This window comes from Ornithodoros turicata, chromosome 5 (genome assembly GCF_037126465.1).
Source record: "Ornithodoros turicata isolate Travis chromosome 5, ASM3712646v1, whole genome shotgun sequence".
NCBI classification, from domain to species: domain Eukaryota; kingdom Metazoa; phylum Arthropoda; class Arachnida; order Ixodida; family Argasidae; genus Ornithodoros; species Ornithodoros turicata.
Window position 1 is genome coordinate 22,210,489 of NC_088205.1, and position 18,204 is coordinate 22,228,692.

Here is an 18,204-nt window from a genome sequence, read left to right on the forward strand (position 1 = left end):
CTCGAGTTGTTCATCCTTTTATTCAAAGACTCATTTACAACACTTCAAAAAGCGCGCCCTTCTGGAAGCGTGGGAAACGAAGGGCGCCGCTGAAGAGTGAAATACTTGCATGAGAAAGATGGCCAGGGTATCTTTCGTTATTGTATTGTACAGCAAGGCACTTTGAGCTTATAAAAGTGCTTCGAGAGAGTATAGTGGAAGAAACCCCGTATATTCGAATATTAGGCGTAAGTATCGAATATGCTTGCAAAGTGCACGTGTGCCCCACCGCTATAATGCACCGCGGAAACCTATGCCTCTGCGTAAATGGGCGTGATTCTACGCTTGCTGATGCTGCAGCTATAATACAGCCTTTTCTGGTTAAATTGGCACGTGCCTTCAATTACAGCGAGGAGATAATCTTGCTAGTCCTCGAGGGGCCTTCGCCTATCCAGTCGAAGAGGCAAGCTTTTTACTGTAGCGTTAATGATAAAGATGGTGGAAGGATGTAAAGCTGCGCACTTTCATTTGCAATGTCGTCAGTTACTGACTTGGAAAGGTATTTGTTTCATAGCTGTAGTGCATAGTGTAGTGCATGGACTGCCTGGATGGACGCTTGTACGGCGCTTGTAGCCTGCATTGCCTTGCCCCACGGCTTTTACAAAACACCGGGAAGGAAAGCGTAAGTAAAACATCACTCGTGCAGAAGGGGCTTCGATTCAACCGTCTGGCACGCTTTTTCAACTGATTGCATGAAAGTTTATTCACTTTTTGCGCATGTCAATCCACGCACTAATGACTGTACTGCTTCTCTAGCGCGCTTTCTATGTTTAAAAGATAAACGTGTCTGGAAACATCACGTGATCACCCTGATAGGAAGTAGTCGCCACGTGATATGGCGTCAACACGCACGAACTTTGGAAATCATGATTGGCAATGTATTGCTAGACTAAGCATCACTCGTTTGACTTACCGCTCAAATTCAGATACCTATTATGAACATGCATTTATCCATTCCCATGGTCTCTGAAGCCCGCATAGAGAGACCTGACACAAAGCGTCGAAAGAAAGAGCATGCCAGACAGCTTAATTCCCACACATGGTATTGCACTTGCATGTACCGGTAGTTCATTCTGGTTCACAACACAATGTAAAGGAACACAATAGTAGAACTTCTCTCCGCTGACTGCAACGCCAGGCACGTTGGTATATGTAGGTTCAAGGATGATTATAATTCCTGAAGTTCCGCATTTGACTATGTAATGTGAATGTGGGATGAAATATAACCGTGACCAGTAATGAATGTACCTGGTGTTCGCTGGCAGTTCCGACACCTTATTGATCTCATCATAATTTGCTTGCGATGAGTCCATGCATTCGTTACAATTCCAAGCGTCTGCTTCACCTAACAAACACATTGGCACCGCCGCCAGTCAACTCACAATCCAGTGTGACGTAACCCCTAGCGTGTTGAGGATTTGCCCTTCTTGCCCTTATCCTTATCGTCTTTGTCTTCCTCTGGCAACGGTGGCCTATGATGCGCCAACCTCAACTCATCATCCAGCTGTAACTTCGTCAACTTGCAGTCAATCAGAAACGTCGCGACGAGCGGCAGTCTCCACTTGCCTTTCGTCTTCGGCTTGGGCATCCCAAATATCATCAACTTAAACATTCCTACACGGTGAGGTACGATCTGGAATGTTACTCTCTTATCTTTCTCTTCGCGCGTTATCATACCTTTCACGTCCATTTCAACGCCATCCGCGTCGAGTAGTTGATGGCTGAACAGCATCCCTTCCGACAAGTCTATGGTTAACTTGCGTTTCCCGCCCCACGTCACGACAACGGGTCCCATATGGTCCACCAGCCTCATGTTATAATCGTAAAAAGTCTGAGTAGGTCCCCACGGTACTTCGTTCAAAGGGTAGGGCTGAGGGTACTTCTTGGCACGCAGGCAGTCCAGAAGGAAAATGCCGATGTTCTGGAGGCTCGAAGTATTTTCTGCAGCACTACCTCTCATCTCTTTTTCTGGCCTTGCATATATCTTAAGGTAGTATCGACCTTCGGTAGGAGGAGAAACGCCGAAGCAGCCGACTGTGCGTTCTTCTTGCAAATGGCAGAAGACGTAATTGTTGAGCGAACCGTTCTCAACCTCGTCTGCCGGATAGAGTTTAAACTTGTAGCGCATAGGTTCGTGTGAGGCGAGCCGGAGTTCTGTTCGGACACGGAACACGATGGGGTTCTGTGGCTTGGAGCGTATCCGCATGTTGAACTGGAAGAATTGTGGTGACACCTTCGGCAATGAATTGTACTCGTCCAAGGACACGGGCTTGTCCAGCAGCTGCCACCTAGAACAGCAAAAGTTTCAGTTTTGCTCCTGAGGACAGTGCCTCTTGTGTGTGTTGTCGCGCCCATAAATTACGATGTTGTGACACGATAGAACAAGGTTGTACAGGGTTGCAGTCAAATAGGATTCTGCGTTAAGTGCGGTACAGCCTTCGCAGACTTAACTGTAACGCGCGAGCGCCGACGGCATCGCCGCGAAGTGTCATCCTATGGGTTTCAGACTACCTCCGAAACATACGCCCGGTACTGGGTTGAGGAGTACACAGGTTCACGACAATGGCTCGGCATCCTCAGATGGCTGCTTCACCCACCTACAATCAGTCTCTGCTTCGCACTCACGCTCACTACAGACCTACAGACTGTGCTGCACGCGCGGGGAGCTGCGACGCTACGGTTAAGTATGGCAGCGACTCTACCTCCAAGAGTCAGTGTGTAATTGGAGATGCTCATACATTCCTTTATTCCATTAGCTATTGTTTGCTTTCCTATGGGACGTTACCTATGTGTTTCCTATACGTACGAGCTCATTTTGTTTACACGTGACATTTATTTGCATACACTGCATACACATATCGATTCCACTGGAATGATATTTTCTTACCTGGAATAGTTTTTCTCTGTTTCGTCATACGGAAAATGAGTCCAGATGAGGATTTCGGGATCCGTCAGGAAGAAGTGCTCGTTGATTTTCTTTTGAAATTTTCCAGTGTGGTCAGTATAACCTGTAAGCATTTATACACTTGCTGCATTATTGTGTTCAACAAAAATAATTGAAATTACAATACTCCTACATGTGCTTGACAAATACGGCGTGTTTCCTTAACGTTACCGTTGATGTTATGCTTATCATGGACTTATGCGGGTATCTTAAACGTATCGTACGTACCAGTGCCCCAGGTTGTATCTATGAACCTCCATGCACCAAATATGAACACGGCATTCCATGCATGCGTTACATCTTGCCCTGGATGGAACTGGTGGCCTGGTCTGTAGTCGTATCCCTTAGCAAAGCCTTGCAGCGTTTTCTCGCGAATTCCGGCAAGCCTGTCAAATAGCGGTTGTTGAGCAAGACGGACAAACAGATGGTGCACGTACAGTACATGCACGCACGTTTTCATTCGTACTTTGAACCATAGCCTAACACTTACCTGCACATTTCGCTGAATAGAAGGCAGTAGTCTTTGCAGACACCTTCTTTGGAGTGAAAGATCTCATCTGGTTCTAGCTTAGTTTCCATGTGCTTCCAGTCATAGCTGTCAGGTAAAGAATTAGTTTATCTTAAAATGGCATGCACGTTTGAAACAGATCAAAGGTTTCGGATAATCTATATAAACTGCATACAAAGTAACAAACAGTGTAGTTCTCGCAGTATAGTTGTAAAATTGTTCCTCTGTGAAAGCCTTGTTGACATACATATACGTAATCTCGTAGTGGGAGTAGCAGTATTGGCACTACGATAGCCATTTCCTAGTATGAGACAGCGGTCGCTATGACCATTGATACAATCACGATGAAATGCTGTATTCAAGCTTTGCTTGATATTCTGGTTACGATTTTGGTAATCTCGATTACTTTAACTCTCGTTGAACGATGTTCGGCATTCTTCTACCAAACTATGTAAACAATGGAGAATATTCCCAATTTAATTGACCATTTTCACATACGCGTCGTATCCTAGCGGCTCTCCAGCGAACCACGCTCGAAGCGCGTCAAAACGAATCCACGTGGGTAGCACAAAGGACCAAAACCGGTCCGGAGTGGGAGCAACGAGCTCGCGCTGTTCTTGCGGTCTCCCCATTGGTCCCCGCTTCTGTCATTTAATGAAGACGGAGATAACCCTCCTGGCGCCTCAAGGTCATGCGCATGCGCATAAGCCGTTGTGAAAAAGGTCAATTTCTCTCTCGTATAGCCGCTATAGGTATAGCACTACCATTTGGTTTTGTTTTGTTTAGCTTATTAATATCTCTAACTAACGTGTTTTCTGGTTCCAGGCTCTGTCATTATAATATTTTAGAATGAACCCATCGCTGTAACGATAAAAGCTATTGTTTTTAACGTGGATTTAACTGTACTGTTGTGTGAGAACCTTATCTAACACGATTATTATAAAATGTAATTTTGACCACATGACCTCCTGCGAGATTAGTGTTCAGCAGTCGAAACAGTACACTTCTACCAGTTCTATAAGACCGTACCCGTAAGGCGGTTGTGCTACCAGAAGACAGTACTTATGCTTCATGGAAACTCTGCCACACCCGTTCTTTCTTTTTCGTAGTATAGTGGTATCCAAGTATATTCAAGCGTAATATTTGAGAGTAATAGGCCTGTACTTTCTATGTAGTCTATCTTCTTCTTAATTGTGTGTGTGTGTTTTTTGTTTTTGAAGGAGTATGGGAGGACCAATAGCTCGCATAGAGCTCACATTTTCCGACACTAGAAGCGGGATAAACGTCCCAGACGTCGTTCTCATGAATCCGGAAATTGTCTGTCGGCAGAACCCCGCGAAGCTTCGCCTGAGAAGGAAAATAAGTACCAACAGAGGCGCCATTAAAGGATTTGGTGGGCTGCTTTACTAGGAATCCCGTGCTGCTGGGTTGCATGTCTGTGCTATCTCCAGAAGGGGCATTACTACAACGACTCCACGCGGCTTTTGACACATGCCAGCAAAAGTTGACATCCACTGTTCTGCCTGTCGCCTCCGCTTTCTTCGAAGACAACGGCATCGCTGCAGAGCAAAGTACTGAATGCAAGTTTGAGAGGACCGGTACAACGTGCGTCAGACCACACCGTAGACCACAGCTGCTGGCCGGGGTTACCGAAGTTACTATGGGATATTATCTGGCCTTAGGGAAAACTACTATACAGGGTGTCTTTTTTCTTCGATACAGGTTTTCATAAGAAAACTATTAGGGCAATAGACATCCTGTTTTCGCTTCTATAATGTGTGTTTTTATTTTGTTTCCCCAAGTTAAAGCTCATCTTCGACGCATGAGGGGGCACTATGCTTCTTCACCCTCTCACATTGGCGGGTGAAGGGAAGACGCGTCTCCGAAGATGCGCAATGAACAAAATAAAGAAGAAAAAAAAGATGTTCCTTCACGAATTTTTTTGCGGACGATCTATCGAACGAATTTTTGTTCTGAAAACGGCTACGATATCAGGTGACCGAAAGGAACAAATGTTCTCGTTGGGACAACTTCGTAGCTTTTATAAATAAAAAGTTAGTTAACGATTTTTAGGTAATTAGTCCTTCGACGTTTGAGCAACAGATGGCCAAGGACGTCCACCGGCACAGAGATGATAGAAGTGAAAACAGGATGTCTATAGCCCTTATAGTTTTTTAATAAAAAATCTGTATAACAAAAAAAGACACCCTGTAGTGATCGCCTCCGGTCGGAGAACATTTCGGCAATAGCGACGTGCCCATACTACAGGTTAAGGGAACGTCTTGCTCGATTGTCAGAAGTAGCCACAGTTGCTTCGCGGCGCTAACACGGAAAAAATAAAAAGAAAGATTGTCAGAAGTCACACATGTTTAGGAGCTTTGCAACTCAGCCGAAGACTGTTGAATATATTACCAAAGAAGATGATGAGTCACTGTCTGTTACACTCACGTGACAGACGTCGCGTTCTTTCCAGTTTCTTTGACTGTGATAAACACGTCACTAGCTGCCGACACGGATTGCTGCTGCTATTGGGCGGCATGACGTATGAATGTCGCGGCACCATGACGTGGTATACTTGTCATTGTCTTGTCGTTTCTGCTCATGTTCCTGCTCACACACGTGTCGCAGCATGAGATGTTCATGTTCAAAAGGTATCCCTATCTGTGCGTGGGGAGTATCATCCTTGTTTTTTCGAGGTATAGGCATGACAGTCATGGGTGCTCCTCCCTGATGCCACAACTCGATCTTAGTAGGTGATTATGGTACGTAGATAATAGTGTCACATGGTAGCATGGTGTATGAACTACAACTTAGTAGCAATTATGGCTACGTATAGATGCTTGTACGGTAATTAATTGCGCGAACTACAGCGCAGATTATTTTACATTAAACACCCCCCAAAAACGTAAATAACATAAGTTCTTGTTACGTATGTCACAAGCTAAATATATTTTCCTAAACACAGTGTCCTTTTCTTTTACTCAAAACATAATAAAACAGATAACTACTGCACAGTAGCAGAATACTTACGTGATATTTTCCGCGATCCACCGAAAGAACATGCGAATTTTCTGTAATTCATTCCTGCAGTACGAACACAGGTAGAGAACAAGACTCTCCAACGACCCGAGATTGCTTTCTGGAACCTGCGCAAATAGATTAGCATATGACTGTACGTGGAAACGTAATCTGCATCGCAATAGTGAATACAGCAAACATGGAGGCAGCACTGAGTGGAGACTCCATGAATGTGTGACTTTTCATTGTAGTGCGACTGTTTCAAGCTGCTCAAAATAAATCGTGGTAATCAAAGTTTGTGTGAGAAAAAATACATAGCCAAAAGATCTTGCTCTCCATGCATTTCCAATAGGGCATGGAGATCTCTGCGCAGTTGCATCCAGCTACTACAGCTACCGTTAGATGCCACGTTGCAGTTTCGGTTTTTGCACTGTCAGCGCCCCTAGCGGTACCCGCGCACAACTCTCCAGAGAAAGCCATGTCGGCGTCGGTATAGCCCATTCGAAATGCATGGACAGCAAAGTTTGTATGGATATTATTTTGTGAGGCAGTGTTTGGTTACCACGACATTTATTTGTTTGTTTTGGTCGTATAAATGCGCTCTTGTGCACCGCCGGAAGTTCGTCCGGAAAGGAAGCAACGCGTTACGTGCGTAAACGTGGGCATACGTTATCTGCACACACCCTGTAATTAAAGGAACAGTCCATAAATTTTTCGTTTTCGGCTGTGGCGGACTTTGCCACAAGTAACAAGCGTGCGAGACAGGTCCTCTAGCAACCCTTCAAATCCTTCAGCCAGTAAATGAGGCCTTAGCTAGGAGAGTAAGCATACATCTACAAACCAGGGATCGGAACCGGTATTTTTTTCGGTGCGGTTCGGGTTCGAGTTCAGTCATATTGGTTCGGTTCGGGTTTAGCTCCGCTGAACCTAAATGATCAGCTTGAACCGGTTCAGGTATATCGGCTCCGGGAGAAACGAAAAAAAAAAAAAAAAAAAAAAACGGTCAGCGATCGGGACACTTACGGGGATTGGAACCGTTACTTTTTTTGGTCCTGGTTTAACCGGTTCATCGGCAGTAATTTTGCTACATGAAAGCGAGCTTACTCTCACCGCAACACGGTTGTAAGAGAAAGGTGTGAGATAACCGTTTCAGGAAGCGTCTACTGCTGCCTCGCCACGACCACTTGCTTCACAAGACGAAGCGTTCTTAGGGAAACGCACAAAGTTTTGCATAGTTTCAGTTTCACTGCCTCTTCGTTGCACAAAATGGTCAGGGCACCCGAAGGGAGTAGCAGGGCTCTGATATTTTATTGTATTGCACTCCTATGGTCGTCTGCTTCTCTTCTGCGTCTCGAAAGCCAAAAGCGAAGTGCTGGAAGCCTTTTGGCAGAACCCGGTCAGGGCCCTCATTTCTTCCGTCAAAAAACTGGCGATACACATTTAGTCTCATCTGGCATCGTACAAAAAACAAACAATAAAAAAAAAAGGTCAGTCGATAGTACACTTAGGTATTTCACCTCTGAACCGATTTCCGAACCGGTGACCGTATCAAATTTTTTCGGTTCAGTTCCGGTTCAGTTCAGGACAAGCAAAAAAATTGTTCGGTTTGGTTTAGGTTCGATGGAAAATAACGTTTTTTTCCGGTTTTCGGTTCGGGTTCAGTTCCGGTTCCGGTCCCTGCTACAAAGTAGCAATTTTCGAGGGCTGAGTAGTATCTCCAGTAAGGTTTCGGGAACCGGCGCGCTGCATACGGTATATCAGTCGGTAGTTGCATGGTGGAGCGGCAAGGAACTGGGCAGAGCATTGTCGGAAAGTGCTTTCGGGATCAGGAGGGAAAAACCGCTACGAAACAGGTGACACATTTTTCGCCAAAATAGAAAAGAGAGAGACATAATTCTGTGATAATCTCTGCATTGCCTTGGAAGACTGGCCGTTCTCTCTCTCTCTCACTCTCTCTCTTTCTCTCTCTCTCTCTCTCTCTCTCTCTCTCATTTTTGACTAGAGATGGCGCCACACGTGTCGTAGCAGTCACGTGGTACCAGTTTCTTTCTCCGGTTTCCAAATGCGTTTTTCGGCAAGGCTCCGACCAGTTCCTAGACGGTCCACCACTGGACTAGCGGCCGATCGACCGCGTCAGCGCGTCGGTTTCCGTAAGCTCCTTAGTGAGTTGGAACGGGAACTGTTGTAAATAGAGGAGGATGTAGACGCCAAAGAAGGCACGTGAAAGAGAACGACTGAGCGCGAGCCTTCCACTGGTAGTGGTGGCGATTGCCGGGCGATCTGCCCGCGGGCGTGGCGGCATGTTACTCGGGGAGATCATGCGTCCTAGGCCGACTTCATAGGAAAATGTGCCGACATTAGTCTTAAAGCCCCTCCCCTTCGTCTCAGGACCCCCCCCCCCCCAAAAAAAAAAAAAGAGAGAGAGAAAAGAAACACCCAAACAGCAGAACCGGCGCCCGTATTCGAGCCAGGGTCACCTGCCAGTCTCGCGTCGATTGGCATAATCAATAATCTAGTTTTCTGTAATCGAGAATAATCCGTTAAACGTTGATAACGGGATTCCGAGTGTCCCCTCCTTACGCAACAGGGATCTCGTATAGAAGCAACGCAATAATTAAAGCGCGATATCTTTCCAGCTCTTTGGAATTGGAGCAAATAAAAAGTGATGAGCTCATGAAGTCTAATCTCCAGCCCCAAGTTACCAAAGCGTCGAAAAATCGAAAGTCCTCCAGATGTGTAGTACTATATGCATTATTTAAGAGATTACTTGGTTTCGTGAAATCCAATGGGACAGATTAAAATTAAGAGGGCTCGGAGCATTGATCGCCCACGCAATGTACTCGGAAATCGCTTGTCAGGGCCTCGCAATCAATTGTAGCAAGCAATTGCAAGCTGTCCTTTCTATAACGTGCCATTATTGTTTTGATTTCCGGACATTCTACTTGCTCACGTACACGAAGAAGAAAAGCACGTTTCTCTTGATTACTCCTAGTCGATACTCGGAACATTTTGTATAGATTATCGTAACTGCTCAAATCAGGCTCTTTACTGGCGTTTCTTGGTTCATAAGGTGTAACTATGAAGTTGTAAAGTTTGGGAAAGCAGAGCAGAAGAAAAGCAATGGCCGCTAAGGCAACGAGTGTTGCTGTGACGGTACTCACTGACGGTATTCCATATTACTCGTTAGCCGTCGAGTGTTCTATGATCATGAGTTCCATATAAATGTAAGCTATAGCAAAGTTACGTGTACATTCCTTATGATGCAACAAATACACTACAGTGCAAAAATGAAATGAAAGAATGAAATGAAGCGATACATTTTTGCACTTTGATGCTCCTTTAAAGGAGCAATGAAGCGACATTTGGCATGGCTCGAGACCCTGCTTTCTACATCAAGCAGCCCCCAGAAGTCCCATGCACAATATATACAGGGTGTTTCTTTTTATCTGCAACAAATTTTCATAAAAAGGGGAGTTGCATTAGGACGCTTTTACTTTTGTCATTGGATTAGTCGACGTGGCTGCTACTAGGAAACCGTATTTCTTTTCTCAATTAACAGAGATGTTTTAATCAACTTTTTAATTATTGACTTTAAGGAGCACGTTGCAATTGCGATATTAATGCCTGATGTCCACATGATGCGCTCGAACCACTGATGAAGAACAAAGGTAATCACAGCGCGCGCTACAGACCTAAGTATTGTGATTCCGTCAACTGCTGTGAACAGCAAATCATCGGCAAAGGAGCGACAGTGACGTCGATATCACCGCCCTCACTTAACGTCACAGAAAGACGTCACACGCAATGCAGGCAAACCATTTTCGCGGTATGTTTCACGATCTTTGTTTTCTAGTTTTATTTTTCGCTTGCGAGGAGCTTTGCGCATCACGGCTACATGTCAGCGCTTATCGTACAAGGGAAGGGTGAGAGCCGTGCCCAGCAGAATGAGACGAGTGATACCGCAAGTGACTCCGAACACATGAAGGTGGAACAGAAAGCAAAAAAGAAATACAAAACAAACATCGTGACACATACAGCGATAAGGGTTCCCTACATCGCGTATGACGTTTTTTCTGTGACGTTAAGTGAGGGCGGAGATATCAACGTCGCTGACGCTCCTCTGTCGACCACTCGCGGTTTACAGTAGACGGCAGCGGTCAAACACTTAGGTCCGTAGCGCGCGCTGCGATTACTTTTGTGCTTCATTTGTGCCTCGAGCGCATCGTGTGTACATCACGCTTTAATATCGCAATTGCAATGTGCTCCCTAAAGTCAATAATTAAAAAGTTGATTGAAATATCTTCCTTAATTAGTCTCCTAACTGAGAAAAAATACGGTTTCCTAGTAGTAGCCCCGTCGCGTAATCCAATGACAAAAGTAAAACCGTCCTAAGGCAACTCGCCTATGAAAATTTGTTGCCGATAAAAAGAAACACCCTGTATATGCGCTGTAGGACGTCTTGTCCCTGCGCGATTAAACTTGCAAGGACGCCCTCACAGAGCAGCCATGAGTGGTGCGGCGCTACCCTGGAGGCCTGATCCGATCTCCTAGTGACGTATTCAGGTCCGTATGACGTGGCATCAGCGTGGCGAACAGCTGCGAGGTCGCACTTCTGACCGAAAATTCGTCTGCAACACTCGTTCCCTCTGAAGGAGTTCAGGAGTTTTTAGAGGATCCACACATCGAAGACCTCGCGCGCGCCCTACAGGTCAGCTAGGACTGTCGACCTTTTTGGCAAGACCACATCTGTTGCGTCACTGTGCATAATCATGTTGTCTTCTGTTGTGGAATACGCCGCAGCGGAAAGCGAATAATTTATGTAGGAGGCCTATTGAACTCTGTTTTTATGAGCTCATATAGGTACCTGAATGAAGTCCAGACGCCCTTTATACCATCATCGCATTGCTTTAAAATGGCATACTTTATTATACGCGCCTAGCAATCTAAGCAACAGAGAAGGAAGGGACCGCAACTCTAATTCATACCTTACCTCAAGCGCAATCTTATCTACTTCGTGGAAGACAGCCATGGAAGGTATCATCTCTTTCTTCTTGCATGGAGGTGGTCGTGCCGCGTACTCTGGAGCCTCATCGGTGACCAAGTCGTTGACCGTCTGCACACCGGTCTCCCTCCTGCATACTTTCTTGGGTGCAGATGGCGCTCTTTGTTTCCGGGACTTTGTCCTGGGCAAAGGATCCGAGTCGACTTCATCCAAGATTTGAGCGATGCTGTCGCATAATGCGCTTCTGCCGTCCGAGTGACTCTTGCCGATGTGCGCATATGGAGAGGACAGCTCGTCGTCCGAAAACATCTGCAGTTTTTGAAGACACTTCTTAAGCATGATGTGTCAGCTCTGAACACGAAATGCGTTTGCCCATAGCAACGTCTATTACTACTGAGCGTCCTCTCAGGGACAAGGAAAGTCTACCCTGCCATCAACAATTTTCCCAGCACACATCTGCAGCCCTCGAATGCCCCCAAATCTTCTACCCTTCGCCTCCCCCCCCCCAAAAAAAAAATACCGTTCAGAAAGGCCGAAAACGCCATAAAAGCTGCAGACATGGGCGTCACCCCTCTCAGACGAAAATCCCGGAAATATCCCTGGACCAACCCAAAAGCTGTCATCCATGGATGACGGCACTGCAAAGCTTCGATGCTGACGTGTTTTTTTTTTTTTTTTGACGTGGTATAACGTCTTCTGGTTACGTTTTTCCATGGGTGGCATTCAAGAATTTTAATGTATCGGTTTGACGTTACGGAGCATAGCGTGTCCGAGAGAACCTCTGGCATCTACGGATCCTCTACCAACTTCGTCCACACGCTCTCAACCGTACTCGATCACCAGGCAGCGGCCCTCACCGTCCGGTCTTGCGAGAGGTTCTTCACCTGTTTCAGAACTGACAGCGCGAGTGCGGCAACTTACTAGTCAAAATCATCAACTCCTTAACCCAATTAACATAACGAATGGCACCAAAGTAAATTCTACGTCCAAAAGATCCTGAACCTCCCCAGCAGCGATATCCCCCAATTTTTTATACCCTGCTATTTAAGAACAGTGCAGTGATGGTGGTGTTGGTGCAGTGATGTCATGCACAAATTATCAAACCTCGTGATGTTCATGTCCCGCTGCATTTGCGGCAGGAGCTCTGCTGACCGGATCTGTTTGTGACTCGATGTCCGTTGTCGCCATGCGCGTCAAATAGGACTGCGTCCGTACTGCTTCGTCCAAATCCGGGGCGGCCTCTGGAGTAAGTGCGCGGAGCACGTCGTCCGGCTCTACACATCCATTGCCACTTGAATGGCGCGTTGCAGTCGTCGAGCGCTCTGTTTGAGTTGACCTGCGACATAGGAGAACACTCATGGGTGGCAGTACAATCAAAGGCACTACAATATTAGGAGATATTTTACTATTGAATGACATAAAAAAAAAATCCTATCACCTTAGTTATCTGCATGAAACTCAAATGTACGGTTCAAGATGGAGTTACTAATCTCTATATCTTTAACGGTGGACATTATATTCCCCGCGCTTGCACTGCGATCTAGCCGCAAGTAGCGTCTTGCATCGAAACGCTCCTAACTGTAGCAAGTAAATAAAATAGATTTCTCTCCAGTTCCTCATGACATCATCGTTCGTAATTTATTTGTTGTTGAATTAATGTCGTGTAGCTTTTTCTGCGAGAGTTGTGTTGTGCCTGGGACGTAGCGTCCCATGTACAACAGGACTCTATCGTGAACGTGGGGAAAGGAAAATAAGGTGACTGATGTTTGAAGGTTAATACTCGCAAGCCACCATATTTCCACTTTTGTTTTGGTTATCCCACCATCAAACGAACAGTGTGGACGCAGACGTAAGCTTAGAAGTTATAGCTATAGTTCGGTACCGTGGCTTATAGCTCTGAATAATTGCAGGGTTTTCGAAAAGGTGGGGATATATTTAATGCAAAGAAAAAAAAAAGAGAGGGGAAAAGTTAGCCACGATATTGGTTTGCTATTCCCAAAAGCTAACAAACAAACAAAAGCAGATAAAAGCGGCAGGTACGCAGAAAATTATGAAAAGATTAAAACAAAACAAAAAACAGCTCCTTCACTAATCGTTGTGCAGACGGTCATATAGGACGTATCAGAGAGTGAGAATGTGAATGAAAGCGAACAAATACCTATACGCGTTAGAACCTCTTTTTATGTGTACATCATCTATGCATAGCCGCTGATGCATTCAACATGGCTGAAGCTGTTGGGGCTGTGTTAGGGATGCTATAGACAAGGGGTCTCCCACTCAGAGTGTGTCGCGGGTTGCATTGGCCTGGCCTACACCACGACGGGCCGCAGACAGTGGCCGCTATGATTTGGGGGACCGCGTGGCCGAGGCCACGCAGAGGCCGAGTGGCAACTTTCTCAACTGTCTCTAATATGACACAGAACTCCAGGCGATACATGGATGCCGTTGGCTGCGATCCTATCGTCTAGAAGGGAAGCCCGAAGGAAATACGCGGTAGAACAGACAAAACCGACTTTATTACAGCCAACCTCGGAATAAACTAAACGCGAACAATGTTACAGGAAGACGCGCTCCTAATGATGCGCTGACGACACTTGAAACCTCTTCTTCCTCATCAGATTCCAGAGCTCCATTTGTAGGTTGACCGCAGTGAGCGGGGGGGGGGGGGGATATGTTTATTAAAGATAGAGAGAGGGGGGGAAAGTTCAGACGGGCCAAGGCTGACTTGCTATTCCCAACCCAAAAGAGAAAAAAAGAAAAACAGAGAAAGAAAGAGAAAAGAGAAGCAGAAAAGGAAAAGAGAAAGTGGCAGGGGACGATGGGGTGGCTGATGGGGTGGCTCAAGGCTCAAAGGCTGCTGAGCAGCCCAGTGTCCTTCAGGTAACACAGGAGGGCTCGGGTGACTGCCCATTGTCTAGAGTGCCGGACAGGTCCCAGCAGCGTCGCCAGGGAAAGTTCCCTGTGGCCTAGGGAAGTGAGATTTGAGGCGAGGGCGGCTCGGGGGCCGGCGTACCGCTTGCAGTGCAACAATAGATGGCGTATGTCGGCGACTGCAGCACAGCAGGGACACATCGGGGACGTCCGTCTATCCATCTTAGAGAGGAGCAGTGGGGTCAGGGCAACATCGAGGCGTAGGCGATGGAGGATCGACTCCTCCTGTCGCGACAGCCGCTGGGAGAGGGTGAGTTCCATCCTCGGGTCGATGGAGTGGAGGAACGTGTTTGCCGCTACAGCGTTTGCGCTAAACGCGAGGGTGCTGCGAGACGTCTGGCGGCGGATCTGTATCAAGCAGGCCGATGGAGTGAGAGGAATGGTGGTGGTCATTGTGGTGGCAGATGCCCCGTGCGCGCCTCTCGTCGCAGCGTCAGCGCGGGTATTTTCCGGCAGGCCGATGTGGCTGGGGACCCCCATTGAAGCCACACGCTGTGGCCGGAGGTGGTGAGACGGCTGTATGTCGTGAGGGCTAGGGAGCAGATGTCTGTGACGATCTTGGAGCAAGGAGAAGATAATATTTGCAGCGCCGCCTTGCTGTCCGTAAGCACAGTCCAGTTGTTTGGGGGCCTCGTTGATATAAGTCTCAGGGCTTCATTGATGGCAATGGCAGTGGCATGACCGCAGTGGCAATTCTCAACTGGGCTCGAGGATAGTCATCAGACATCTGGGACCTCAGCTTAGACTCGTTGATATTCATCATTGAAAAGAACTGGTCGCATGCGTATGTCTTTCCAAACATCGACAGAACACGGCTGACGTCAGGCATCAGGCAGGGAAACGATTTCCTCTCTGCATATTTGTAGAACTCGGAAGCGCCGATTTCGTAAAACTTTTATCGCAATGTGAAATTGCACTGAAGATATATTAGTTCCACTTGGAGCTCTGGCTTAACGAACTGAAAAGGGTCAGCGAGCAGTTTAAATATTGTCTCAAGGATCTCAGAGTCATGAAACCTTGACATGAACTCACGCTGCAGCACCGACACTGCCGAGGAGTATGTGCGAAGCGTTTCCTCATTCTAGCAGTCAACGGCTTTTAGACAAGGAAAGTGGAAGAGATCCTTCGACGTTATAGCTGTTTATTCTCCCAAAGTTCCAACTTTCTTACAAAACCTTTGACGTTGCCGTACATCTCTGTGATCAAGCGAGTTTTCCGCTGGAGGCCCACATTCAGAATATTCAGGTGATTAGTTTTGTCGCGCCAGGTCACGCAACCATTCGGGGTGACCATTGCAGGGCATTCTTTCCCCTTGAAATTCCTTGATTTCATCTCGGAGATCGAAGAAACGTTGAGGTACTTTCCCCCTGCTGCGCCATCTGACCTTTGTATGCTAAGGCAGGTCTTTGTACCTGGCATCCAAGTCTTGAAGGAAATCGGCAAACAGACGATGATTCAAGCCTCTCGATCGAATGAAGTTAACGGTCTTGACGACAACGTCCATCCTTGATGTAGCATACCGCGACTTGCTGGAAGGTTCGGGGGCACGCCTTCCTCTGCAAGCGTTTCTTTAAGGAGGGCTACCAGACCTAGATTGCGACCAACCATTGAAGGAGCTCCATCAGTCGCTACTGACGCGAGAGCCTCCCACTTAAGACCCGTGCTGCTTCGATGCTAGTACCGCGCTCCACAGGTCACTCCCCGTCGTTGTCGCTTTCAGAGGAAGCAGATCAAACAGTTCCTCGTATATGTTCAAGTAGTGCGTGACACCGCGGATGAACACCACGCACTCAGCAATATCATTTATGACCGTGGGTTCGTCAAGCGCTAAGGAACATGCACAAAAATTCTTCGAAATGAACCCATGTTCTCAACCCGCCTAGCGACAGTATGTGCAGAAAGGGTAATCTTCCCAAAAGAATCTTTTGCGGTTGGGCACACAATTGCAGCTGCACGATTGAAACAGTTCTTGGTAAAAGGACCTTCTGTAAAGGGTTTTGACGCTTTTGCGATCAACTGCGAGAGGGCGAGGCTTGCTTCAACGGCGACCTCACTTTCTCTGTTAACCTACGAAAAAGTCTTTTTGTCTTGTTCCTGCCAATATGAGACGCATCACCTTCTTCACGTATCTTTCCAGTAAATTCCGCGTACTGTTCTTCGTGAAGAGCTTCGTGATGACGTCGGAGATTGTACTCTTTCGGAACAGCAACAGTTTTTTTTGCACACCACACATTTCAGGACGTTGTTTATATTCGCAAACAGATACTTTACCTCCCAATGCCCTTGGAAGGCACGCTTCTTCTCCTCTACCGTCCACTTCCGATGTGGTTTCGAGCAGACCATACTTCCTGTGCTTTTTTGTAGTCGGTCGCAAAGACATGGAAACGCTGCAGAGCGCAAAGAGACGTCCACCGGATGCTTGATAGTTCAACACGTGATTATGGAAGAGACGCTTTCACGCCTACGAATTCCGAAGCTATAGGACGACCTTCGACCGCTCGGTCCTTCCGAGGAAGCGTTGGGTCGCCGCGGCAGAGCTCCCTTGTATTGTAGTGAAGACAGCTCCCGTGTGAAGTGTATTATTTTAAGTGGGTCTGTGAATGTCGTGATTCGACGATATCCAAGAACTCAAAGGCTTTTCGCAGGCCCACGATTGCACAAACGTCTACTAGCTTCTTTTCTCTCTCACTCACTCACTTCTCGTCTTTCAATTCTTTTCTTTTTCTCTCTCTCTCTCTCTTTCGTTGCGAGAGCCCGGCGGGCCGCCCCACGGAGGCTCGCGGGCCGCGTGTTGGAGACTTTTGCAGGCCATGGTCCTAAGGAAGAAGTAAGGGCTCACGAAAGGAATCTGCGCGCCCGTCAACAACAACAACAACAACAACAACAACAACTATATTTTTAAGATGATGAATGGGGAGCTTCATCGCCAGGAGCGATACTCTACACTCTTAAAAATGAACTTCACCACATAGCACGCTCCTAGCCAACCATCATCCCGAATGACAACGTTCTCGCCCCTGATTTCTTGCAAACGAGAGGCGGAGCCTATTTTGTTCCATTATGTACGGCACAAAATAGGCTCCGCCTCTCGTTTTCAACAAATCGGGGGACGTTGGGACGAGGGAGACGTTGTCATTCGGGATGATGGTTGCCTAGGAGCGTGCTACGAGTATGTGGTGAAGTTCATTTTTAAGAGTGTACCCCATTGCTGGTGGTGATGTGGGGAATTAAAAAAAATGAGGCCCTTCACAATAAGAACCGAAGTCCTATGGTGTCCAAAAATGCCAAACGAGCTTTGAGGGCAGAGCGTTGGTGGGCTGCTTTTGACCAGGGACCAAGCAATTTTGTGAGATGCGGGGGGGGGGGGCAGAGTCAAGTTTTTCATTTTTTTAATTACTCTTCCATTTCTCGCCTTACAGAAATGTGGACCAGCCGCTAAAGGCAGAAGCCTGACAAGGCAGCTGGACCGACTCAACATGCAAGCAAAAAAAAGAAGAGAGAAAACAAGGAAAAGATAAAAAAAAAACAAGTAGCAATCAGTGACTATTTACAACAATTATATTACAGGCAAGAGTAATACTGTTTCCTAACGAAACATATATACATCAAGTGTACTGCACACAACAAGCACTATTGTGAGCTCTGAACAGTTCGGAATATAATCAACGTTTTATGAATCATGGATGATAGTTTTACTATTAACGATAGTGATAGTATAAAGGCCGCTTAAAGAGGAGTATTGAGATTTCCTTCAAGGTAAAC

At 46.6% G+C, this 18,204-nt stretch overlaps 1 protein-coding gene across 1 annotated transcript in view; it reads right to left on the reverse strand.

Moving 5' to 3' along the window:
- Positions 1–10: 10 nt before the first annotated feature.
- The window catches only part of LOC135394220 (kyphoscoliosis peptidase-like), an 85,034-nt gene continuing 66,840 nt past the window's right edge, over positions 11–18,204 (reverse strand). Inside the window, exons 4-10 of the mRNA XM_064624836.1 lie at positions 12,616–12,847; positions 11,500–11,820; positions 6,522–6,637; positions 3,474–3,578; positions 3,212–3,369; positions 2,927–3,047; positions 11–2,327 (exon numbers count right to left, since the gene is read on the reverse strand). Of these exons, the coding sequence (XP_064480906.1) occupies positions 1,442–2,327; positions 2,927–3,047; positions 3,212–3,369; positions 3,474–3,578; positions 6,522–6,637; positions 11,500–11,820; positions 12,616–12,847 (1,939 nt within the window). The 3' untranslated portion in view covers positions 11–1,441. The remainder of the gene's footprint in view (positions 2,328–2,926; positions 3,048–3,211; positions 3,370–3,473; positions 3,579–6,521; positions 6,638–11,499; positions 11,821–12,615; positions 12,848–18,204) is intronic.